The 27,874-nt window shown below is 37.4% G+C and overlaps 1 protein-coding gene across 2 annotated transcripts in view; it reads right to left on the bottom strand.

Moving 5' to 3' along the window:
• Window positions 1-27,874, bottom strand: part of PACRG (parkin coregulated) — a 240,024-nt gene that overhangs the window by 61,921 nt on the left and 150,229 nt on the right. The window contains exon 6 of one of the 2 annotated variants that reach the window (XM_068152981.1): window positions 22,412-22,601. The exons of the other annotated variant lie outside the window; for it this stretch is intronic. Within the exon in view, the coding sequence (XP_068009082.1) occupies window positions 22,564-22,601 (38 nt within the window). The 3' untranslated portion in view covers window positions 22,412-22,563. Of the gene's footprint in view, window positions 1-22,411; window positions 22,602-27,874 lie in introns of those variants that run through there. 2 annotated transcript variants of the gene reach the window in all.

The following is a 27,874-nucleotide window of genomic DNA, read 5'->3' as shown; positions in this document are numbered from 1 at the left end:
TGGAGAATGAGAAGAACTTCATCAACAACCAGCGTAACCAACACCTGATTTGTTATGTAAAGAAAGGAAATGTCGCATGGAGAAGATTGATGTAGGGTCTTAAATTCAGGGGAATATTCTTGAGAGCTTGACTTTTAGCAATTGTGATTTACCAAAAAATATCAAAGCTTTCTGATGTTTTCCGGTTGTAAATGATTCTAATTCTTTACAAAACCAATTCAGGGCACCTAAGCTTCTAGCTTCAAGGTAGAAACTCAACTTACATCTTCCTTTATTTGGAATGAAAACTGCAGGTTTTGAACCAAACTACCCTTAAAAGATATATGGGATGATTTGAGCCCTTGTTTGAAAGAAAATCTTCATACCAGAAGTTTTGTGAATTCATTGATGTTCTGGCAAGATCAAGTCCAGAAGTACGTTTGGTCTTGTCTGTGTGAATATACTGCTATTATGCTTAAGTAAACTATTCTTACATAATGAAATATACAGTTTAAGAGACATATACAATTAAGGCTTTGGTATAGACATGCTATGCCTTCCAGTTGTGAAAGCAGACTGATGGCACTAAGAGGGAAAGAAACGGAGGGACAAAAGACTGGAAGAATATTTGATGGTGTTAAGATGGAGGAGGGAAGATTTACTCTGGGTATTAGGAAGAAACTCTTTACAGAGAAGGTAGTGAGACACTTGAACAAGTTGCCAACGGAAGGTGTGCATATCCCCTGCCTGGAATGTTCAAGGCCAGGTTGGACAGGGCCTTGAGCAACATGTCTCGTGGAAGGTGTCCCTACCCATGGCAGGTGAGTTGGAACCAGATTATCTTTAAGGCCCCTTTCAACCCAACCCATTATAGGACTCTATGATATGTGTGGAAAATGTACTACATTTTGCCCTTATACAAAGGAGGAGCATTTATACAGCCATGCATTCTGTCCGCCTTCAAGTCCCTATTTAAAATCCTTCTGTAGCATGATGATAAAAATAATCACAGCAAAATCATCTTATATACAACTGCTGGATGGCTCTTTTCCTGGCCACAGTTTTCATACTGAATAAGGCTGGTTAATTTTTTTTTGTACGCTTTTTACCTGTCTGTTTTATTTCACCTGTTAATGGTAGAGTTGCACTCTAGATTGTGAAGTCTTTCGGGGCAGGGAGTGTACCTTTGTAACATGTTTATGCTGTGGGGACAAAGGAGTCCAATGATCTAGAACACTACAAGGGAGAGCACTTAGCTTCATGGGATTTAGGGGCTGTGTATGGCACTTCCTTTTTTCCCTCAGGCTCTGCAGAAAGGAGTCACACAGAATTAATACAGAACCACACTGTATGGTTGGAATCACTATAGTTGGAAAGGACCTCCAAGACCATCAAGTCCAACCATTAATCTAACTCTGTGAGGCTCACTACTACACTGTATCCTTGAGCACCATATCTAGACAGCATTTAAATACATACAAGGATGGTGATTCAACCACTTCCCCAGGCAGCCTGTTCCAGCCTTTGATAACCCTTTCAGTATAGAATTTTTTCCTAACGTATAAGCAAAACTTTCCCTGGTGTACATTCAGCCATGTCCTCTTGTCCTATCAATTGTGACTTGTGAGAAGACACCAATATCCGCCTCACTACAGCCTCCTTTCAGGTAGCTGTAGAGAGTGATAAGGCCCTCCCTCCGCCCTCTTTTCTTCGGACTAAACAATCCCAGATGCCTCAGCTGCTCCTCATAAGCCTTACTCTCTAGATCCTTCACCAGCTTTGTTGCCCTTCTCTGGACCTGCTCCAGCACCTCGATGTCTCTTACACTGTGGTGCCCAAAACTGAACACAATACTCAAGGTGAGGCCTTACCAGAGCTGAGTACAGCGGAACAATCACCCCTTTAGTCCTGCTGGCCACATTACTCCTGATGCAGGCCAAGATTCTGCTGGCTTTCTTGGCCACCTGGGCACACTGCTGGCTCATGCTCAGTTGGCTGGTGATCAACACCCACCAGGTCCCTTTCTGCCAAGCAGCTTTACAGCCACTCAGACCCATGCCTGTAGTGTTACATGGGGTTGTTGTTACCCAAGTGCAGGACTTAGCACTTGGCCTTGTTGAAGGTCATACGATTGGCCTCAGCCCATCAATCCAGCCTGTCTAGGTCCCTCTGAAGAGCCTTTCTACACTCCAACAGATCAACACTCCCCCCTAACTTGGTGGCATCTTCTAGTTTACTGAGGGGCTCTCAATCTCCTCATCAAGATGATTGATAAAGACAGGAAACACCAGTGGCCCCAAAACTGACCCCTGGGGAATGCCACTTATGACAAGCCACCAAGTGTATTTGACTTCATTCACTACTACTGTCTTGGCCTGGCCATCCAGACAGTATTTGATGCAGCAGAGTGTAAACCCATCCAGGCCTAGAGCAGTTAGTTTTTTCATGTGGATGGTGTGGAGAACAGTATCAAAGGCATTACACCACATCACATCCTTTCCCTCATTTACCACGTGGGTCACCTTGTCATAGAAGGAGATGAGGTTTGTTAAGCAGGCTCTGCCCTTCATGAACTCATGCTGATTGTTCTGCAAATTGTGTCAACCATGACAAAACTAAATTAGCATCAAGAAGGATTTTCAGAAGAACTTTTTTTTTTTTAATTCATACTATATTTATTTCAATTTTAACCACACCTTTTTCCTGTTGTTAACTCTCCTCTATATTCTTCATTCACTCCTTTGTGTATATAGATTTTATTTATTTTTTTAAATTAAATACTACCTAAAAATTCAATGTAAAGGTTTGCACCTTTGCCTTCATGGGTGATACAGATCCCCACTGGAAAGAAGCCAGTACTTATTTATGGGGTACTAAAAAGGTGCAGTGAGAGAAACAGAAAGAATTTTTATAGTCTTGGTGAGGCAAATTCCTGAATATTTCTATTGATCCTCTGTCTTGCTAGGAAAAAATGATGAAAAATTGGCAGAGGTACAGCAAAGAACCACAAGGCCTGAGAAAACACCATGTAGTGTGAGACTTCAGAAAAGCAATATGTTTTAGCTATTTAGAAAGAAGACTGAAAAGCGAATTAACTACAGTACATAAATACCTTCATGGGTAGAAAATACTATCTACAAAAAAAGCTGTTTGATTTTATGAAGGGGAGTATCACTAGAAGAGAATACTAATTCAAATTCAAATTCAAATTGAAAATTCAGTGTGGATTAGGCATGCAATTTTAACATTAAGAGTATCTACTCACTAAAACAAACGCAATGCTTTTGTGGAGGCTAAAATTCAGTCAAATTTTGAGCTCTGCCTTTTTCAATAAGCGGCACATTTTATTCAAACACATTATCAGGCATCAATACCAGAGCTCATGGCCTGCTTAACTCTTTGGCTTTGAAATCTCATAACATTCAGCAACTCAGTGGCCTCAGTTGTACCAATCTTGTCTGCACATTCTTCTCCTGAATCCACAGTTGATGTGCAATGCCTGGCTGTTTAATACAGAAGGTTCTTTTAAAGTCAAAATACCATGAACTCTCCTGAAGTTTCAGAATTTGTGGTGAAGTTGAAAGGTTACTTACTATGCTTTACTAGATTGAAGTTTGTTATTTGTTAGCATTTTAGGAACCAAGATCATCAGCAAACTCAGGCTCTTTTAATAGTTAATCTCAATGTGTGTTAATAACTGCACTTTTTGTGGGGTAGTTCAAGAAAGCTGAGAGATATTAGTTTAGATGTTTTCATGACATTTGGGGCATCTCTTTTGTGGCAAAAGAATACAGACTGCAATTGTGTTAATGCAACAGAGCCAGAGCTCTGCCCCAGTGCTGCCTGTACTGCTCAGTTGTTGGCATGCATCCGGGCACGAATGTTGAGGGATTTAGAGGACAGGCTTGGATATTTTATTTGCTAATACAGACATAGCCATAGAATCTAAGCCTATACAAGACAATTTCCTCCTTTAAGAACTGGATTAAAATATCTCTTTAACAAATCTATCCAGTCCTATCTTAAAGGCCATTCTAGAATACTGAATGTGATAAATAAATTGTTCCAAGGCATGATAACCACAGCTGGAATTAGAACTTGATGTAATTTGAGTCTGAAGCTAACAATTTCTAGTCTTTGGATATTGTATTATCCTCTATTGGCAAAATCAAGAGCTACAAAAAGCTTCTGCTTTTTTTGTTTGTTTTTGGTTTTGGGGTTTTTTGTTTCCATGAGCAGCTATCTATGTCCTCTGTCAACAGTTTCGGTAGCAGGCAGAGGACCAAACCAAAGATGCAAATTTCATGTTTCTGGGCATCATTCCCCCTCCCCATATTCATCTTGAAGCGTGACTATCACCTTTGAACACAAATCTGTCACAACAGTTTACAATGAAATGTGCATACACACATACTTGATAGTCATTCTCTTATAAACACTGTATTATCCCATTTAACCATAGCACTACATTGAGAATTCCTGTTGAGACAGTGATCTTCAATGACCTTATGTTCTTTACTAGTTGTGCAAGGTATGTACTTTCTTACCATGTTGCACCTACCTATATTAAACCAAATTTATTTCTTCACTATCTGGTGAATAAGGGAAGTTTTTATTTGACTTACTTTTTTTAATAGCTTATCAGACATTTTTATCTGCAAAAGTTTTGTAACATTGTCTGTGTGTTCAATAAAACATTGACAAACTACAAGCCAGGAAATAATTCCCTTTTGAGAGATCTTTTTGCTTGTAGACATAGGTTTCTTCCCACAAATGGCTGAGTTTTGACATCTGCTTGTAAGCCAGTCCTTAATACACCTAGTATATATGACTGATTCCATATACTGCACTTCAAACCAAATTGTCTTACATTGCCAAAATAAATAAATTGAAGATTCATTCGCATTATATTGACAGGCATCTTTAAATGGCCTGTTTACAAAAGAAACACTGTGTGTATTTACCATGTTTAATAGCCTTTAATTAATTGTAATACTTTACCTTTTCTGTTTATTCATTTTTTATTTCCAAAAACAACATTCTCATGCACTTAGAATAATTAGTATTCTGCATATGATAGCTGTAAATCTATAGTTACAGGTGAACTGAAAAAGTGGTTGCAATTAATCTTGTTGCTTTTTTAACAGAAAAGAGAATAACTAAATAGCTTCTTCCCTAATTCAAACCAATTACTATTAGACTGAATATTCATGAATGTTTTCTGTGATCCCAAAGATATTTCAATTTAGAAGATTTTTTTAAATCACTGATTGAAATAACATAGAACAAAACAGTGGCATGTTACTTCGAGTTTCTCTTCTCTGAAGAACTTAAAGCTTTATAAATGCCTTATTAAAAATATAGGCAAATATTGATTAAAATCTTCCAGACATGCTGTGTTTAACAACATCAAGCATTTCTATACTTTTCATCCATAGGTTTTCTACTCATCTTGAAACTAGTGAGAGAATTACAGAAATACCTATCATTTACAGCCAAATCCATGCTCTACCCTTACTCTCACTAGTGCTGTGTATTTCAGTCCCTGTTGTTGCTACGGATGTTTCACTTGCCCTCGCTCTGATCCCTGATGCTCTAAAGCGCTATATGATAGGAGATATGTGTGTAGAGAGATACATATACACACATGTCCATGGATGCGTATACAGGCAATCACAACAAACAGTGCTCTACAAATTTGGAGTGCTTACTTGAACTTGCATACACAAATGTGTTAAAAGTTATCACCTGTGAAACTAGTGAACAAATCATAGATCATGATTCTCTGGGTTTTTAATGTTTGTGTTTAGAATTTGTTATCAGAAACCTTTACCACTGTGAGAGACTAAAAGTTTGTCTCTCTTGGTGTGAGTCAACAAAGATAAAATTACTTGCTGCTTGCGCAGACAATAGCTGACAGAGCCACTGGAACGACTCTTGGAAGGTGCAAAGATAACATTGCTCACTGGGCCACAGCTGGCCTACAACAATGACCCAGCCATTCACACCTTCAGGACAAGATAATCTCCACCCATCAAGTACCCTGGAAAGGGTAGACCTAAGGATTATTTCCTGCCCCTGGAATTCCGGAGGGACACATACTAAAAACTGTATAAAAGACTGGAGCCACTACTGGCTAGTAGGAGAAGAAAAACGCAGAAGGAAAATGTGGGGGACTGTGTCTCCCAGACTGGATGATTAAAGGAAGGAAAACAGAGATGAAGGAAAACACAGGAGATGGACCATGCTGCTGAGAAGGGAAAGCCCGGGACAATGCTGCTCTACAGACCCAGGCTGCCCAGAGGACCACAGCTCTTCTCCAGCCAGAGCCTCAGCACCGTTCCTGTACCAACCCAACATCTCCGCAGAGGACCACAGCTCTTCTCCAGCAAAAGCCTCAGCACCGTTTCTCCACAGACCCAACATCTCCTGCAGCACCTTTCCTCCACAGACTCTGTCTTGGGGGGGGGGGGGGGGGGGGGGGGGGGGGAGGAGGGGGAGGGGTGTGGTAATATAATTCCTTTCCTCTTCTCTCTCTCTTTTCTCTCCCCCTCTCTATTTTCTCCCTCTCCCCTTCTTATGTCCACTTTATTTATGTAATAGATAGTCTAGCTGTTGATATTTTGGCCTCGTTTGTGCCTCTAATTTCACAACACGGGAATGTTCTAAAAGAACTGTGTTTCCGGACTGAGACAACCACGTACTAGCACAACTTTTTTAGTTGGAGTAGTCATAAAAGAAACTAGAATGCAAATTTGCTTGTTGATTTTGTCTTTTGCTTAATGTTTGCATTCAGTCTCAAAGGATGAAGAAAAGATCACACTTACCAGTAAGAATATAATAAAACATTATAGCAAAGTTTTCACAATGAAATATCTGCTAAAGTCTAACTTCTTTCATTATGCTTTAATAGAGCAAAAGCAATATGATGGAGAATTAAGCTAGGATTTGTTACATTCTAACTTAACTGAAGACACCATTGTCTATTTGGTGCTGATTGAAGACTACTTATACTTGAAACATTTCATACCTAAATCAGCAATGAACAGCATGTGATTCCCTATGCTTCTATTTTGAGTGAATCATCTGTAAACCACATGGAATGGAAATTAAGAGAATGTGTTGTGACATACAGTGTTCTTTGATGGAATGTTTTTTATTTAGTATGGTAGCATTCTTTTCAGTACAAGATTTCAGTGAATTTTCTTGAGTGGCCAGGGAGCTCTGAAGGTGTATCAGTTAGCACTGAGTTTTTAAACCTATAATTCAAGAGGTAAAACAGTTTTATCAGCTGTGGAAGCCAAATAAAAACATCTCAGTTTGTTGTTGTTTTTTTGTGATTTTTTTCCCAGAATAGCAGTAGAATTTTGTTGTCTAATTCCTCTGTTTGTAACTTCTTTTGCCATTGAACTAAACTCTGCAAAAGCCAAGCTATTTAAGTCAGCTGCAAAATATATTTATCAGTCTCTATAGTATGCCATCATTTTCACATACATATATACTCTTTAGCTGCAAGTCATGTTAATAAGGGTTAGAAAATTCCTTACAGAAGAAGACAGTAAATCCATTTTCTACCCACATGTTTAGTTCACATGAAAATGTGAAATATTTCTGTGGTTTCAATAACAAAGGAAAAAAAATTAAATAAAGGTAATAAAATAATTGCAGAAGGCCATATTTTAACAATAGTAAATGTCAACCTTCCACATCACAAACAAGACTTGGCACAGAAACATGTTGAGAAAAATGTGTGTTACTGAAGGTGATAGCAAATCCTATGTTAATGTCAATACTCAGAAATTTTTATTGGGTGGTTAGAAGAAGAGTAAATAAGCATGCATAATTTAAACTGAAACCACACAAGCTGATTTTTCAAGGAAATAAAAGGGTCTACTCTCAAATCCTGCAAAAGAAGACAAGATTTTTAAATCACTTTTGATATACTGTCAAGTATAGGTTACTACGGCCTCCCATTTATGCTTTTGTTACACAGTTTCTTAAGGTCTACCAAACATATCTGCAAGAGGTAAGCCTGAAGAGGACTTGTTCCAAATCTTGCAAATGTGATGACTAATATGTACAAAACCATTGGACTCAATATCCTCAGGCATGAGAAAACTGTCACCACTGACTGGTGACTCAGAAGTGCAAATGCTTACTTCAATCTAAAAAACATTAACGTGGGAGAAAGGCAGATGTTACTAACAAATACAGGACTTACTCGAGAAGGCTGAAAATTAATTTCCTGACACTAATCAGCACTACAGGAAAAAAAAAAAAAAAAAAAGACATAAATGCTTCTGATTAAATGTATTTCAGTGTCCACTGCTCTTATTGTAGATGATTATATAGCTGTAAATATTTTCTCCATGCTGTTACAGAGCTAAGAGCAAAACCAACCTGTTATGCACTGGCCGCCTGCATTTACTTACAGACTGAAGCAATTACTGTCTTTTATGACTAAAAAGTAATTCAACTAAATATTTATCATTTTTGTACTTCGCCTGCATTACCTATCATCATTTTTTCATCAGTTAGATTTATTTTGTCCAGCACAAACAAAGCATGTTTGGCCTTCACAGGCCATTATTACAACTCCTAAATAATGTAGCATAAGGTAACTGCGCAATGTTATTTCAGATCAAAGTATACTTTGGCCAACATTTCCTTTCCTTGGATGCACATTTTCAATTTTTACCATAGTTACAAAGCTTATTTGTGTCCTTGTTCAAAGAAAGCTGCTGATGCAGATCTATCAGTTTATCTTGTTGCCACTGATTTTATCTTCCTGTTGTCTTTATCACAATCAGTACTACATATTTGAGATTAAATCTGTGTGGAATATGCTCTATTCTACGGAACAATCTGCAAGTAACAGAGAACCATAGCATAGCAAAGTCATCACTTTGAATGTAGCAGGCAGAAAATTTTGATAGTAGCAGGCCACAGAAGGATGAAGAAGCACAAGACTTTTTTTTTTTTTTTTTTTTTTAATGAGCTAAGCATGAAAGGTCTAAAAGGTAGAATTTAAGGGTGTTGCTGAGGGTTAACTTGGTTGCATGAAGAAATTGTTTACACAGAAAATATGTTGCAAAACTGCACGTACAAGAGTGTTTCTTGGGAAGAAGAAATATTTAATGGTCATTCTAATAACTACTTTTTATGAAATACAGTGATTGGGAAATCTTCTCTGGAATGTCAACTAGCAAATCAGTGTAGAGAAACAGATATATTTTAAAAATATATTCAGAACATATTAAAGCCTGAAGTGAAGTCGGAGTTTCTAGATCAGATTTTTTTTTTCTCCTTTTTCATTCCTCCTCATTCTACTCAATATTCTTGATGTTATCACATACATTTTAGCACAATATGCACAGTATGTATGTTGTGAGATTCCATCACTTAGACAAAATGACATCTACTAAGAACCCTTAGCTTTTTCCAGATAGAGAACCTAACCCTAACCTGAACCAAACAAAATAAGGGAAGACTAAATTTTAGTTGTAAATTGACAATAATCAAAGTATCCTGTTGTTTTGTCAGTCTTTCCACCCCCCCTCTCCCCCAGGAAACTGAATACTTCTGAATGTGCAAGATTCTGCCTCCTGAATGTTTCAAAGGTGAAACATAATTTATACAAGCAAAGTAATGAGATTAAAAACCTAATGCTTAACAAAGATTAAGTGAAAAATAGTATCTAAATAATTAATAAAGGAATATTATTGGACAATAAACAGAGCAAGTGAGAAAAAAATGCCAGGTTGTAAAGAGATATTCCCTCCAGCTCATTCTGAGACTCTTCATGACTCATCTTCCATCCTCTACAGCTCTACCTTACACTGAAGATGGATCTTTCTCAGTGAGGGAGCTTCAAACTACTTTTTAGCAGGCCCTTTCTCACAAGCGTCAAAGCTCTTCTTGAGCAAAACAGAGAATCAATATTGTTTTGATCTGCAATGGGGTTTTTCTGTGTGCTGTGAAACAATTTCTTAACTGTTAGTAAGTTTAGAAAAAAGTGTAGACATAAGATTATTGTACTTTCATTGGTAATACGTGCACGTAACAGTCTCAGATACACACTAGCCTTGTCTGAGAGAGTGACTTGAAAGACGCAATTTACACAACATGTGCAGACTGAAACAATGTATTATTTGATTCTACAGATCACTTACAGAGATTTGGCATACAACAATTATTAGTTGTGTACATCTAGATGCTCAGAATTCTTACATTTCTCAAATGCTTTGTGTACAGTCCCTGGGAAGCAATGGTGTTTTTCTGAACATTTGCCTGGGTCTTTCTTAATATTTGTTAACTAAATATTTTTACTCATTTAACAAGCCATGTTTTTTAAAGAACACTAATGTTGTACTTCAGTGCTGTTAATATTTAGTATTTAAATTGTATCTCATAAAAATCTATTCACTAGCGTACAGAAACAAAGCTTTGTAGCAACATTTTATTTGAATAAAGCTGTGAATAACAGCTGTGAAGAAGCTCTATCTTCCAAAAATAAAACAAAGCTCAAGGAGTGGATGAAATTAAACCAAGTATCAATGGCTGTCTGTTTTTGCACATCACTCTATTTAGGTACTTATTGCTGTAAGCCAACTGTGCTAACTCGAAAAGGAATATTGCACATTGACATGCATTGTAAATGTATCCCCAGCGAGCACAGATGGCATAAAATGCTTAGTGTTGTTTTCAGACGACATGTCATGCTGTGGGAAGCTATGGCTGGAAGAAATACGTTTTATTTTGCCTTCTGACATTTTTCCGTATGATTTAAGCATTCAGAGAACAGTACAAAAGAGACCTTCAGTGTAGTGGGATCTATTATATACTTATAAGTGAATTTGATACATTTTCAAATATGTTTTAGAAAGCAAATTCGTGTGACATATAAACAATACAGCATTTTGTTGCACTTGGTTTAGCTTATGTATTTTGCCCAAAGGAACAGGTGATTATGAGATTACTTTCCCCTTCATCTACATATTCTGAATAGTTCACATAATAAGCGATTATTCAGATATCAGCAGATAAATTCACAAAATAATTCATTGCCAGAGGAATAAAAGATTGATTCTAACCTATTTTCACTATGGTTTTTGATGATAAAAGGAACTAACAATAGTTACATGCAGAAGTGGAAAGAAAAAAGGATGGATTCTGTGTCAGCTCTGTGCAGATGCAATCAAGTACAATAATCTTTTACATGCATTAGTCAAGAAATAGCACTGCACAGATACTTTTTTTTTTCATATTGCAGAACAAAGAGCCTGAGTTCATGCATCACTGAATGTGAGGCAGCAGATTCCCATTGGGGACTGGCTCTTGGGGAGCCTGCAGGCAAAACAATGCAAACTGTAATTAGAATATTTTTCTCTTCCATTCTGGGAATAAACAATCTTTTCATTGTTCATGTTTACACAAATAACAAAATGCTCAGTTGTGTTGTGGCAAGTATAGATGATACAGTAGCAGTGTTGCTGTAAATAATATATGACAATGTAATTTAAGTTTTCTAATAAATGTAGAAATTCTTTACATACTTTCTTAAGGTACTCAAGCATGCATTTTCTGCACAGTATATGACTCAGATTATGTAGTGCCTTTTCTGCTTAAATATTTTAAAAGAATGAAGTATGATCACTTAAAAAAGTATTTTAACATTTATTCAAATCTTTTGGACTTTACATCAATTAATATACTATGGGACTGGTATAAAAAAGAATAAATCTGCTTGTCTGACCTCAAGTAATAGCTACAGAATTACTCAAATTTATTCAGGCTAAATAAAAAAATAGTACTAGATTTTTTTATTCTCTGCAATTACATCTACTTTATAGTTATGAAAGTCTTCACTTTTTAAGCTAGAGCTCTGCAGGTTTTTTCTTCCTTACAAGCCCTAAGTACCTATAAATACATTATTTACTTTAAGAAACAAAGCACATGGGAAAATTTAATATCTAATATAATTTCATAGCCTGTTTATAAATGGATGCTATATTTCAGAAGTTAAAACCAAAGCTATTAATATCTTATTACTATTCTTTATTATGTCTCTAACATACCGTGGAAAGTAGACCTTCAGTATCTGGAGATGGTTTAGGAGATCTAATACACTTGTTCTTAGTTATATGCTTACCTTTAGATCATTGTGTCTGGAGTGCAAGCTATCATATAATATTAACATGCACCAATATAATGACTAGCACCATCTAATGCTAGATGACTAATAAAAAAACTAATGGCAATTATACAACATGGTGTAACATGCATTCATGCATACAACATGTCAGACTACTGTAACAGACGCACAAGTTTGCTACTTAGACTTTGTGTGGGTACCCCTACCACTGAGTAAGCAAAGGAAGCCAATAGAGTGTTTTTTTTAAGTCTATACCACATACGAGAAAGTAAAATAAATGTTCATACACAGGTAAAGATTTGGATTATTTTGGTTACCTGCAGCATAGGTTCTTAGGAGAAGCCATTCAAGCATGCAGCTGACATTCCAATAAAATTATCTTTACTTTAGGACACACCTCTCAAAATACTCAAGACATCAAAAGAGCATGGGATGGAGACTTGCTAGTACAGGAGTCTCCATGAATGGATTTCTACCTCTTATTATCATATTTCCATTAGCACAGACTGTAAAACAATCAAGGTAGAAGTACCTTTACTAGAGCTTCCCAACAAATCTGATTTTGCCAGAATTATGACAATTTTTTAATCCATTAATCCCTAGTTCAGATTTTTAAAGTGACAAATAGCCTTAGAACACACTCCAAGTACAGAGCAAAGTGCATGCAGTTTAACTACTTTTTCTTGGAAGTGCAGAGTCAATCATTTTGATATTGGACTTGTGGTTCACTGCAGTCTGGCAAAAAAAAAAATAATTCTTCTTTCTTTTCAAATGATTATTGATTTGGGGAATAGTTCAGATTACACTCTGATAAGATTAATTATATCCTCTAATAGCACATGTAGACAGACCTTCAGTTAGGAAGACCGGAACCACTAATAGTATGCATAGGCCTGTGATTCTGTTGCGGTGACTAGCTTGACTATTTTAGTTAATTAAAAGACAATACAAATTGGTCATTTATATGCTGATCCAATTCTTGTTAAAGTCAATAGGAATCATTCTTTACTGAGAACTGGTTCAAACTGTTTTCCAGTTCCTGAGTTTGGAAGGTTATATGATCTAACATGAAGAAAATGTTCAAGCTGCAATAGATGGGCAGCAAAGATGCAAGAACATTGAAAGAAGAAATCTAGTGAGAGTAAATACTAAAGAGTTTTGCAGTATAAAGTAGCCATTTTCTCTGATAATTGATGTCTGAAGTAGCCGTATTCCTCCTGTCTCTGTTGGCTCCCAATTACACCTCTAATGGAAGTCCGCAAAGTTTACTAATGCACTCACATCCAGCCACCTTTGGAACGAATTGTCTGGTCTGCAGTGCCACCCAGAGCAAGAACCAAGCACAGGAATGGAAAAGGGGCAATAAATTAGTCTGTGGGTAAAGGAGAGGTGTGTTTGAAAGAATACATTGCATTCTTCCTGTCAGACGTAGGCTCTCAGGTACTTCTGCACTTAATTTTCTGGTTTGTGGAATCCAGTAAGATTCAGTAAAGGTTAAAAGAACTTTGGAAATTAGAGAAGAAGAAACAGTCCAGTTATCCCAATGAAAAAGCGAGTCAATTTCCTTTGATAATCCATAACTATAAATGTTTAAGGAAAAACCCTCTCACAATAAGAATGTGTTCTGGAGATTTACTATAGTCCCCAAAGAATCCACTGAGATTTTTATTTTATAGTTGGGCAATGTTCAAATGATAAGTGGTACTTCTTCATAATGAATTGAAGGAATTAGCTCTTCTAACATGAAAGTTGGTCAAATTTCAGTCCTAAAGGAATTGAGAGATAGCTTACTTGAAAACTGATTTTATTTTTTTTTTTTTTTTTTAATAAGCATGGTAAGCATCTTAACAAAGACACCAAACTCAAAACTTGGTATTGACTATGTGGCTATGTGGTTTTTCTATCTTATGCTAAAAGAATTTCTTTGCAGTAGACAAAACAGAAGAGAGAGAAAATAACTGTAGTGGAAAAGCTATAATGAATAAAATGGAAGTTTCAGGATCACAATGATTTATAAAATCATTGGTCAAGGTACATCAAGGCTTACTTAGAAATTTCAACTCGTAATTGAGCTGAAATCTTAAAAGCATTTTTTTGAAAACTGCTATATTATATTAATTTGGTTGGTACCAGGTTTTATTAGAATTAACCAAGTTAACTTAAAGACTTTTACACTCTCAGCTATTTGACAGACTTGGAGCAAGGAACAATGACACATGCAACTATAAGCAGATAGGGGCAATGTCCCTTGCTTGTCTTCTGCATCATCATCACAGAATCATAAAATCATACAATCATAAAATGGTTTGGGTTGGAAGGGACCTTCAAAGGTCTTCTAGTCCAAACACCCTGCAATGAGCAGGAACAACTAGGATCAGGTTGCCTGGAGCCCTGTCCAAAATGACCTGGAATATTTCCTTGGATGGGGGAAGTACCACCTTGGCAATCCTGTTCCAGTGTTTCACCAGCACCTTTCCTCTGTCTAGTCTGAATACACCCTCTTCCAGCTTAAAACCATTACCCCTTGTCCTGTTGCAGGGCCCTGCTGAAATGTTTGTTGCCATTTTTCCTGTAAGTCCCCTTTACCTCCCTTGACCTACTGACCATGCTTCTTTTGATGCAGCCCAGGATATGGCTGGCATTCAGGGCAGCAAACAAACATTGCTGGCTCATGTCCAGCATTTAATTAACCAATATCCTTTCAAGTCTTTTTCTGCTAGTGCTGCTTTCAATCCCTTCATCCCCCAGCCTGTGTTGATACTGAGATAATCTTATCTAATTTGTCTGCAGCCATAAACCTCTACTGTACTTTCCCTATTTATAAATTGCAGTGACTTATACACACCTACAGAGAAGAAAAAACTGTTGCAATTTCAAGGTCAATAAAATCTACAAACTTAAGTACCACTCCTAGGCTTCTATCCACACGAGTATTTTGCATATGAAATAACATGTCTATATACATATATACACTGTGCTTATTGAAGAAAACTTTAGAATATTTTTTTCTTCAAAATACCATGAATTATGTGAAGTAGATTCCTAGCATCACTTACTTGCAGTTTTATTTTCACTGAAATGCGTATAAGATAGTCTTAAATAGAGACTTAAATGGATAGTCTCAAATGGATAGGTTTAAAACAATAGTCTTAAGTGAAGTCTACCAATTTAAGAATAGCCTCTTTCTTAAATGGAGATAAAGAGAAGATTTCAACCTCAATTTTGGTTAAAAACTAAAATGTTATAAATGGATCACCAACTCTGATCTGTATAATTAACAACTTCTGTGAAGTATACTTTCATGAAGTACATGGCTATGGATATCCTGTTGCCTGTCTCATTTAAATATATCATTTTCATTCTAATCAGACAGAAACAGGGTCCAATTCCCAATTCGAGAAAGAAAGACATCACTACAGTGTACATACATGAGCCTACATTTTTTTTTAATGGACACGTTCTAAACAGCACTTAAATACAAACCATAATTCCTCTGTGTGGCTAATTTGACCACACATATTGCAAACTGTTTTCATTTTCCTTTATTGTCCCCTAATGAGCTCATCAAGAGTATATAATTAGTGCAGTAAACTGCATAACACATGCTGTGCCCTAAAGCAGCCAAGCAGAGTTCTTGACTAGCCCCCTCTCCCACTGGAACTTCATACTGTTAATGGACCACGATCAGTAGAAAGTATATTGAGGAATATGCCCTTTTTTAAATAGCTTGTGATCTCTGGCTTGAAGCAACAGTTCTGGGGCTATCACCATCTGTACTGACACACACATGGAATTTGTTCTGTCTCTTTTTAATGAAGCTACCAAGGTCAGTTAATAATGGCTCTGACTGCCTGAAAGACTCTGTAAGACAGAGCAATTAGATTTTGTGGCAATTTCTCTTCATGTGTGAAACTTTTCATATTCTCTACAGTACCTAATCTTAGACTTCTCTGTTAAAATTCAAAATGACCAGTAGATATAAAAGACATTACACAAGAAAACACTAAAAGACTGTAAGAAATGCACAAACATGCATAAATATTATGTAACATTTGGACTTCAGACTTGGTGTGTTATGGAGGACATTGTACTTGAAATGTATCATTCTTCCTTTTAAATATGCAATATATCAAAACCCCCAGCATTTTGAAGAAGCAGTCACCTCAATAGCACAAGGACCTGATTTTTTAAGATGCACAACACATACTACACTGCTGTCAATGATCCATAAGATAATCACTTACAATAACTACGTTATGCAGAAATTTATTCTATTTTTTGAGTTCTGCTTACTGCAGGACAAGTAATTACAGATGTTGGGTGTTGTCCAAACAATTTTGACCCCACCAGGCCCCAAGACTTGTGGGAAACTGTCCATAGCACAGAAACAATATCGTAGCAATGCCTTTTCTATGCCTCAGCTGGCATCCGAACTCTTCTCAAAGGAAATATGGCACAGCCTCCAAATATGCAAGTTTTACAATACTTTTTTCAGCTAAAACTGAGAATCTTTTTCCAAATGGGTAGGGGAGCATCTGCACACATGCATTAGCGTATGTGTGTGAGTGTGTGTCTAAGTATATACACACACAAATGCATACACACTAATGATGTCCACAGAAATGGTTTTAGATTGTTTCCTACTGTCAGCCAACAACTAAACACTGTAAACATGAGTAACTGACATAAATATGAGGCAGAGAGCAACAAAAGCTATTAAACAATGCATTAAGAAACCAGAGGAAAATGCAATCTCAGTTACTGTAAAATCTGACATCACCATTCTTCTCCAATCACTTCTTATTTATTAGACTCTGTATAGCAAAATAGCACATTGAGGAGCTCCTCTGGTAATTACTTTATCAGGGCTCTAATCTTCATCTGCAATTAATCATGCAAAATCATATCACCAGTTTAATTTTAATCCCTGCTGTTCATCATCTACAAAATAAAGTACAGACATGTAATGTGGTGGTAACTGCCATTAAACACTTAAAATGTCAAATAAATGTTTAAAAAGTATGAAAATAAATTCTTTAGTTAAGGTTAAAGTATCATTAGAATTTGTGTTTGAATGCTGCTGCAGCAAACTTTTAAATTTCACTCACCACAACTAAAAATATTATGAAAGGAAAATTACAAATAGCTAAAGAATACAGAAATGTAAATAATCTTTGTAGGATATACTTACATGTGTTTAGATTTTTCTGTAAATAAATAAATGAAAGCATACAAATGATAAAGATTCTTAATCATACATTTCTGCCCAACATAAACAACAATATACTATGTTTATTCTTATTTGCTACATAAATGTCGGCAAATAGGTAGAGCGAAATCATGAAGTATAAACAGAAACTAAGTTTATTACACATCAGCAGGGAATTTTGTCACATTCTTTCCCAGATGACACTGCAAGTAGATTTTAAACAATTACTCGAACAATGATGAATTAAAAAAAACCCAAACCCAACAAAAATCCCCTAAACTTAAAGTATTATTCTGCTCTGAAACAAAGCTGCTATTTAAATTGAGCCAAAGAGGTCCTTCAACTAAATTTTTTTTTCAAGCAAATTCCATTATATTTACAAAACAAAGCTTATAAAACCAGCATAAAGAGTAATCATTTTCTGAGATGTAATGAAGGTTTATAAAGCAACCAAGTTTGTTACTGTGTTCTCATATCTAACACATGAAGACTGGATTTTATAATGTTTTTGTCTTAGAAGGAAGGAGAAAAAAATCTGTGCTTAACTACAACTTCAGGATATAGCTGCAAGTCCTCAGGAGTGAAAGACCATAAATATTGATAAAAGCAAATTGGCAGTGTAGAAAGCCTTTAATTTAAACTATATTTATGCATGTCCAGGTCATACATAGAATTCTGACATTAAACAAAAATAATGTTTTCCTAGCTGTGCTTCTAGATGCAAGTTAGACCCAATGTAGATCTAACCAAAGAAAACAGGACATTTCATTCTTCATTGCAATCATTCTATTTCTTGAGAGCACAGTAACTTACCAGAAAAAAAGTTTTTAAAGCAATCTGGAAGGAGATGGACATGACAACGGACTGTTGCTTTTGCTTTTGAAATAGAAGGCTTTACTACTGAAAATAGCTTTTCATTTCCTGCACTGCAACTTCAGTGTCATTATAATCGTGTGACATAAAAGTTGCTTCAAAAATATTTTCCCTCCAACCTACTTTATTTTCAAAATTAAAATAATCTCCATACTGTAAGGTCTTGAAATAAAATTAAGACCTCTCAGAAGACTAAATTATATTTCATAATAGCTGTTGTGCTACAGATCGATATGGATCATCATAGATTTTCTTGTCTACGTCTTAAATTCTGTACCTAATTAACGCAAACGTGTAAACAGAACAAATCAATTAAGAGCCTGCATATATGGCAGCCATTTAACAAAATATTATAATTGTCATAGAGTGTGCAGGCAGTTTAAAATAGGATGATATTCGAGTAACATTACCTATTTAGCAACTCAGATTGACAGGGAGTCTGATTTTTTCTTTCACAAGTCTGTTGCATTGTGGGACTTACAAATCAACAGCAAAATGAATTGTCTGCTACCCCTGGAGAACTCCTATGAGTGCCAACAATCTCTACCTGTATAAAAATGGCAGAAATACTAGAGTAGCTTTCCATGAAAATTTTTACCTACATTTCCACTCTACCCATCCATACCCTAGATTTTGGTGAAGGTGGATGCAGAATTGTTTTGATTTTTAGGAAAAGGAAAATGCAAAAATATTCTATGTCAGAAGTTAAATTCACAGAAAAATAACTGAATTATTCACAAAGTGGTACAATAACGCACACAAATCATGAAGGCATCACCAATCCACTACCCAATCATTAAAAAAAACCAAACAAAAACCACCAAAACAACAACAACAACAAAAAAAACCCAACAAATTAAAACTCTCCTGGATGTAGATGGAGTAGCATTTTAGTTACTGAAGAAATAAATTGTTGGACTGTGTCTATCTGCCTGAAGCCAGTTGGCAAAATCATGCTACATAGCACTTGGCACTATCTTTTGGGCCGCAGGTGACATTTATCTGACCCTCACAAAAATATCATTACAGTTTCAGTGCTTTCTTCATTCAAGGTGGCTGAAATAATGAGTTGGCTCTAATGTAGCCCAGCAGAATATATTTACATAGCAGGCAGGTTATGAGCAGAATAAGGATATGCTTGAGGGTGGTGGAAAACACACTGCAATGGTATTGAAAAGAAGGAGGTACTCAAGTTACAAAAGTTTTGCCCACATTATCTGCTGGAGGAGCGTCATCTGTGTGCTTCATAAACAAAAATGTGCCTCAGTTGTGCCACTTGCATGCTTGCTAATGCCTAAGTGACACAGATAATCAGACATAGAACGGCAGAGATTAGTATTTCCTTTTTGTTTTATTTAGCAGTAGGAATACAGCCTTATTGTCTCCAATGCAGCCTGAATTTACATACTTGGGAAAAAAAAACCACTGAACTGGTCAATACTTGGTTTTAGTGTAGAACCTAAGCAACAAAAGCAAGCAGGCAATATTGCATAATATTATAGAGTACATGAAGAATATATTTAATTTCTGCATCATATGGTAAGAAGATGTATTTATAAACTTTTGAAGGTCAAAAATTAAATTTCTTTTTCTATGATTAATAGTGACTGAAAAACATGGCTTTATGAATGCAGTGCAGAAAACATTAAAATGTCTAAATAGAACAGGCAAAAGAGGTTTATCAAATTTCAGCTATCAGCACTTCAAATTTGAAACCCAGAATTGCAAGTAATACAGTTTCAGACCCTATGAATTATTCTTTAAATTCACTTTTATGAAATCATGTATATCAGTAAACCTTGTCTTGTGGCCTAAAAAAGTCATGTCCTAAATACAGATGTTCAATGTATCCCTCTTTGGGAATAATAATGAGCCTATTATTGCTGTCATAAGCACATGAGGTAATGATAGTGATAGCACCCCAAATCTTTCTTTGTTCTAATTCACTCATTTGAATTAATCAGACATTTAAGTAATTTAAAATTCTTTTGATGACATTTGCTGAAGGAAACTTCTTTCTTAAACATAGACACTGAAAAAGAAACAGGAAAGTAGTAAACATAGAAGATTTTTTTTCTTCTCAAACTTGGCTCAAAAATTAAAAACAATCTTCTGCAGGGCTGACATAGAGCAAAATGAATTTAGGAAATGAATGAAGCATGGGGGGAAATGTTAGAAGAGTTGACAAACACACAAAGGTGACATTTGCTGAAGGAGAAAATTCTTTCAACAAAAATTTCCATTTTATGGATCTAGTTTCATTCTTTGCTTATCTGTTAGAATTTGTGTTCTGTTTATTCTACTCTGTTAATTACAGAAATATGCTCAATATTTTTGTGGAAGCAAAATTTCTGCTCACTTCAAAACTACCAAGGAATAAATTGATGATCACTGTTTGCACTACTCTATACTTTCATATACTCACAATAGAAATACATGGAGTAATATACAACACAAAACTACCCTTACATTTACTTTCAAATCACAATCAGTTCAATGCCGCATCATTGATATATACTTGTACTATTGCAGAGTAAGAATCCTAGTCAGGGTAACACATCATTGATAATACCATACAAGTACACAAGAAATGTATCTTTCTGCCCCAGAGAACTTGACCATTAAGTACAAATACCAAGAAACAACATGTCAATATGCAAGGGTTGTTGGGAGTGAATAAATAAATAAATAAATAAACAATTACTATTGGCACTACAGGAAGTGACTTCAGAATATAAATATCTTGACCAACGAACTTTGCAGCAGCCTTTGTATATTGGCCAAAGGCATTTACTAGTTAATTCTGCTGTAAATGAATTTCTGATCCCTGGTATGGAGAATCAAAGGCAGACAATAGCAATGTGTAACCCTATCATTATCATGCCTTCTCCAGACAAAGAAACTGGCATGTGTTACCTACAAGAATTTGACGAGACATTGACTTGGGTGACCTAATCCAAACGCTAACCATATGTATTGTGAAAGAATTAACTTAGACAAAACCAGGAACTTGTAAAAGTAAAGAAACTCTGAGTAGTGTTCTGTCTCTATTTTTCAAAACACATGCAAATATAAAAAATACCTTTTCAACAACTATGATAAATACATGAGTAAAAAACGATGATGTATAGATTTTATGCATGAAAGCAAGCAGACATATGAAATAGGGGAGATGAAAGTTATTCAGAGATTTCTTCCAAATAAGATCTCTTTCCAACATCTTCAGAAGACTGAGAAACGTCAATCTAGTAATAAATCCTCAGATGTTATTTGCAGTGAAAAAAAATACTTTAAAATAGAATTACTTGAAATGTATTTTTATTATGAATGTTTTGATGCCAAAATTCTGCCAAAATTTTAAACAGAAAACATTTACTTTTCAGCAGAAAACTCAACAGAAAATATTTTGTTACTTCAAGTTTCACCTCTCACTTATCATTTTGTTTACACCTTCTATGAGGCGTTCAATGACTAAGTAATGATCAGTACAGACCTTGGATGAGGAGTGTAACGGGAAATTTAATATGGGTAAAAACAGACTACAGTGGAGAATGAGAGCATGAGGCATGAAAATTAAACTTGAAGTACTGCAACAGGAACTGCATGTGTGGGTTTTTTTTTTGGTACCAACTGATGATTTGTTTTGTTTTCAGCACAAGAAAGAGTTTGCAATGTTGTATCAAATAGAAATTCTACACTTTTTGTGAAAAAAACCCAAACATATAGTTTGCAACTTCAAATGTTCTGGTAAGGTTCCTCTTTACAGGACTAAATTTACTGGGGAAAGAGATAGAAGAGCATGATGCAACTAGTAGAGACATTCATAAATTTAAAATAAGGAAATTTGTTTAATATCATAGTGTTCTTGTTGTGGCCCCTTTCCCCTTGAATGCATACATCTTTTCTGGAGAGAATAAAATTTAACTATTCCCAGTGGCTCCCAAGGTGGCTTTTCCCACAGCAGTGAAAACATACTGCAGTAAAAACAAGATAACTACACATTTACCTGAGACTGTAGAAAAATTGCAAAAAATACTTGTGTTAAACCCTAAATTAGAAATCATCATAATATGTAAAATAAAGTAAGAAGCAGCAGAGTGGAATGTTAGCTTTGGCAGTTCTAAACATTTCCTGAATGATTAATTTAACTTTCAAAGAAAAAACAACAAGGAACCTAGTATGATATATAAGTGGAAAGTCTTAACGTAAAACCAAGTATTTTGGGTTTTCTGTTGGTTTGATTTTTCTCAAAAATATCCTTTTAGCTGAAACAGAAGTTTCTGGATGTGGTGGTTTGGTGTGGGCTGGGGGACAGATGCCCACCAAAGATGTTCTATCAGTTGCCTTCTTAGATGCCCAGGAGAGAGGGAAAATATAACAAGAGGCCTGTGGGTCAAGAGAGAAGCAGTTTAGTAGGATGAAAAGCAAAAACAAAGGCTGTGTGTGGAAGGAAGAGCAAACAAAGATACTATTCTCTATTTCACATCAGCAGGCAGTATCCAGCCACTCCCCGGGCAGCAGGGCTTCAATATGAGTAGCAGTTGCTTTGGAGGACAGCCACCATCAACTAATGTCCCCACACTTCTCTCTTTCACATAGCTTTTATATCTGAGCTGACATTATATAATATGGAATACCCCTTTGGTTAGTTTGGGTCAGCTGGCTCAGCCATGTCCCCTACCAAGATCTTGCCCACCTCTCAGCCTATTGTTGGGGGTAGGGGGCGGGAAATGAGGGAAATCACAGCCTTGGTGCTTGGCTCAGCAGTAGCCAAAACACTGGTGTTTTATCAACACCCAGATACAGCACTGCAAAACACAGCACTATTAAAGATGCTACAGGGAGAGCTAACTCTATCTCCACCAACCCAAATACACTGGATAACATATAGACACTAATATTCAAACAGTTCGAGCATAAATGTCTAATCTAGTTCACCTAATTCTCAAACAAGAAAGGTGAAAAGGGTACCTCTCAGACAATACATTCCTGTCAAAGAAGCTGAGAGTTTCATGTGCTAATTGCACAGGCATTGGGATAGACAATGTTGTAACAAGAATACATATTTTTGTTGGTATATCTAAAAATGAGGATGATGGATGTGCAATACAAAAAAAGGAATCAATAGTTCAAAGCTATGGGCCTCATAAAATCAACTTTGTTGCCTAGAGTGTTCTTCAAAAACTATGAAAAAGCAATGTCTTGAAATGAGATGAAATGATATAACAGAATAATAACTAAAGGACCTGAAGCACTTTAATCACTTGAGTATTTTGGTGGTTTAATCAGAGTGCAATATTTATGCTCCCACTGGTATCACTCCATTAAATGCTATGTTTGAGGGCTAGAGAGAGATGCCACCAGGAAAACTGACACCCATACAGGAGAAGTTATTTAGAATAAACCTTTATTTAGAATAAACCAAACCAGGTTGGAAGAGACCTTCAAGATCATCGTGTCCAACCCATCAACCAATCCAACCCACCCAAACAACTAACCCATGGCACCAAGCACCCCATCAAGTCTCCTCCTGAACACCTCCAATGATGGTGACTCCACCACCTCCTTGGGCAGCCCATTCCAATGGGCAATCACTCTCCCTGTGTAAAACCTCCTCCTAACATCCAACCTGAACCTCCCCTGGTGCAGCCTGAGACTGTGTCCTCTTGTTCTGGTACTGGCTGTCTGGGAGAAGAGACCATCATCCACCTGTCTACAGCTCCCCTTCAGGTAGTTGTAGAGAGCAATAAGGTCACCCCTGAGTCTCCTCTTCTCCAGGCTAAGCAGCCCCAGCTCCCTCAGCCTCTCCTCATAGGGCTTGTGTTCCAAACCCCTCACCAACTTCATTGCCCTTCTCTGGACTCGTTCCAGCAAGTCAACATCCTTCCTAAACTGAGGGGCCCAGAACCGGACACAGTACTCGAGGTGTGGCCTAACCAGTGCAGTGTACAGGGGCAGAATGACCTCCCTGCTCCTGCTGGCCACACTGTTCCTGATGCAGGCCAGCATGCCATTGGCCCTCTTGGCTGCCTGGGCACACTGCAGGCTCATGTTCAGCCTACCATCGACCCCCAGGCCCCTCTCTACCTGGCTGCTCTCCAGCCACTCTGACCCCAGCCTGTAGCACTGCATGGGGTTGTTGTGGCCAATGTGCAGAACCCGGCACTTGGATGAGTTCAATCTCATGCCGTTGGACTCTGCCCATCTGTCCAGCCTGTCGAGGTCCCTCTGCAGAGCCTCTCTATCCTCCAGCAGATCAACTCCTGCCCCCAGCTTGGTGTCGTCAGCAAATATACTGATGATGGACTCAATGCCCTCATCCAGATCATCAATGAAGATGTTAAAAAGCACAGGGCCCAGCACTGATCCTTGGGGCACACCACTAGTGACTGGCCGCCAGCTGGATGTGGCACCATTCACCACCACTCTCTGGGCTCGGCCCTCCAGCCAGTTCCTAACCCAGCTGAGTGCTGCTGTCCAAGCCATGGGCTGACAGCTTGGCCAGGAGCTTACTATGGGGGATGGTGTCAAAGGCCTTGCTGAGGTCCAGGTAGACTACATCCACAGGCCTCCCCACACCCACCAGGTGGGTCACCTGATCAGTTGCCCCTCTACTAAGCTTCTCTCCCCCCACTATCTGTGGGTTGTTTTTAATTTTTGTAGTAGGTGTTTTGTTTTCTTTTGTTTGATATAAAGACAGAAAGCTGGGTGCAGAGCTAATTTATGTGATTTTAGCAACTTCACACTGACTTTCACAGAAATAGTGTTTTCAGAACAGAAAACCTAATTGAGTACACAAATTAAAATATCTGCAATAAACATACAATCCACTTAGAATTATTAGATGAACACATATTTTATCATCTCACCTCGATAAATGCAGCAAGTCACAGCCATATGTCCCCTCAAACTTTTGTACATTTGCTTGCAAACATACATATATGGAAAATGATGAAGAAAACATGTATTTTCTCAAAATTATTTAATATGTACTCTGAAAGTAGTTCTAAATTAAGCAGGCAGTGCTAGCCCAGCTGAAGAAATCACTTCTCAGTTTCACTATATGCAAACCAGCTACGTGAAAAAAATGTAGACATAAATTACCAAGAAGAAAGGAATAACTCCTAACTGGAAGGGTAGTAGTCAAATTTTTAAAAAATCTAGATTATTGTAAAGGGCAGAACCAAAGAGAGGAAATGTAAGTGTCTCAGCTCTTTACAAATTTAGTCAGAAGCCTCAGAAGGATGATGAAGTCCACAGGGAGCTGCCTACAGCAACTCAATTGGAAATGAGAAACTCTAACGTACGTTTGAAATTTTGCTCCTCCAAAGCTTAGGGGGCTTTTATCAGAATTACCAAATGGAAAGTGAGTTCTGATCTACCTGGGGTAACTGGGGAATTATGATCCTATGGAGATGTAATCCCACTAAACTGAGGTTTGTGCTGATTCTGTGGGTAGTACTTTACATTATAGATGAAGTGATTCTGTGCCTAGCAGTTACAAAACCAGTGGCTGAGAACTGTGGGTTCTAGTTCCAGCTCACACAATTATATAATGCATTTTATTTGTTAAAAAAACCAACATAGAATCACTTATGTTGGTAAAGATCTTTAAGATTATCAAGTCCAACCATTAACATAGCACTGCCAAGTTCACCCATAGGCCGTGTCTGTAAACATCATATTTACATGTCTTTTGAATACATCCAGGGCGTACTCCACCACATCCATGGGCAGCCTGTTCCAGTGTTCACTTCTAGTGAAGAATTTTTTTCTAATATCCAATATAAACCTTCCCTGGTGTAACTTGAGGACATTTCCTATGACTGGAAAGAAGAGACCGACCCCCCACCTTGCTACAACCACCTTACAGGTAATGGTAGAGAACAATGTGGTCTCCCCTGAAGTCTCATTTTCTCCAGACCACAACTCCAGTTCTCTCATCCACTCCTCATAAGACCTGTCTTCCAGACTCTTCACCAGTTGCATTGCCCTTCTCTGGACACGCACCAGCAACTCAATGTCTTTCTTGTAGCGAGGGGCTGAACTGAACTGAACACAGTGTTTGAGGAGAGTGGCATCACCAGTGCCAAGTTGTCATGGTATGGCCAAACGGCCCCAGCACAAACTCAGACAGACACTAAGGTGTCTAAATATGTTCCCACTCTCTTCCCTTCTTCCTGCAGAAAGCCAGGGTAATGTGGGAAAAGGAACAAAGGGGACAAGACCATGTCTGTCTGGTAAACAACCCTGTATCTATGGTAAAGCCTGGCAGAACCCCTTCTTATTGGGTGGCTATGTGCTGGTTTCAATGCCCTATTGGGCCAATTGATCTTGGGCAAGATTTATATATCTGCTGATTTCTAGTTGCCTTTGCCTTGCTCAGCCTTGCTCATACCTTGCTTATCCTTGCTCAAGCCTTGCCTGCTTGAACCTGCTTGAACCTTTTCTGGCTTGAAACTGCCTCAAGTTGCATAGCCTTGAGCTGCCTGGTCCAGTAAGTTACTTTGTAAGAGCTGATGTTCAAGCCACCCATTTTTTAAAATCTGAAACATGATTTCCAAACACAGAGTTGGGAAAATGCAAAGTATTTTATAGACATTTGTTGTGAAAGCACTTTTAGATTTCCCAGGAAGAGGAACAAGCAGTTGAAATGTTCTGGGGAAGAGATTTTCTTTAGACTATATTCAGACACTTTAAAGGATAATTGCTGCTTCTTACTAATAACCATGAATCACTCCGAGGATCATTACTGCCTCTGGAATATACCAGCAGTTCTGAAATTACTCCCACTCCAACACAGGCAACACTTTTACTGAGGGGCACAGACTCTTGCTTCTGCACACACACTTAAATTCTTCTTCTTCATTTAGAGTCTATGTAGTACTGTTGCACTTTGTAAAATAAAATTATTCAAAATACACAAAGCACCTTTCAGACACCTTTTTTTCCAAGTAAAGTTCATGTGCTGTGAAGCATTCAGTACAATTCTTCTTTGAGGCTTCACATTTTATTGAATGTTACAACTCGGCTATATCAGGTAATCTCAGTCAAATCTCTAAGATTTTCTTTTAAAGGACATGTAGAGACAAATAGAATAGAATAGAATAGAATAGAATAGAATAGAATAGAATAGAATAGAATAGAATAGAATAGAATAGAATAGAATAGAATAGAATAGAATAGAATAGACCAGGTTGGAAGAGACCTTCAAGATCATCATGTCCAACCTATCATCCAACACCACTTAATCAACTAAACCATGCAACCAAGCACCCCATCAAGTCTCCTCCTGAACACCTCCAATGATGGTGACTCCACCACCTCCTCGGGTAGCCCATTCCAACGGGCAGCCCATTCCAAAGGACAATCACTCTCTCTGTGTAAAACCTCCTCCTAACATCCAGCCTAAACCTCCCCTGGTGCAACCTGAGACTGTGTCCTCTTGTTCTGGTACTGGCTGCCTGGGAGAAGAGACCAACATCCACCTGTCTACAATCTCCCTTCAGGTAGTTGTAGAGAGCAATAAGGTCTCCCCTGAGTCTCCTCTTCTCCAAGCTAAGCAACCCCAGCTCCCTCAGTCTCTCCTTACAGGGCTTGTGTTCCAAACCCCTCACCAGCTTTGTTGCCCTTCTCTGGACACATTCCAGCAAGTCAAC

The sequence above is a fragment of the Melanerpes formicivorus genome, unplaced genomic scaffold, assembly GCF_026170545.1.
Source record: "Melanerpes formicivorus ecotype bairdi unplaced genomic scaffold, bMelFor1.0.p_v2 SCAF_2, whole genome shotgun sequence".
In the NCBI taxonomy this organism is placed as follows: domain Eukaryota; kingdom Metazoa; phylum Chordata; class Aves; order Piciformes; family Picidae; genus Melanerpes; species Melanerpes formicivorus.
Note: the sequence above shows the minus strand (reverse complement) of the source record. Positions and strands in the feature narration are given on the sequence as shown.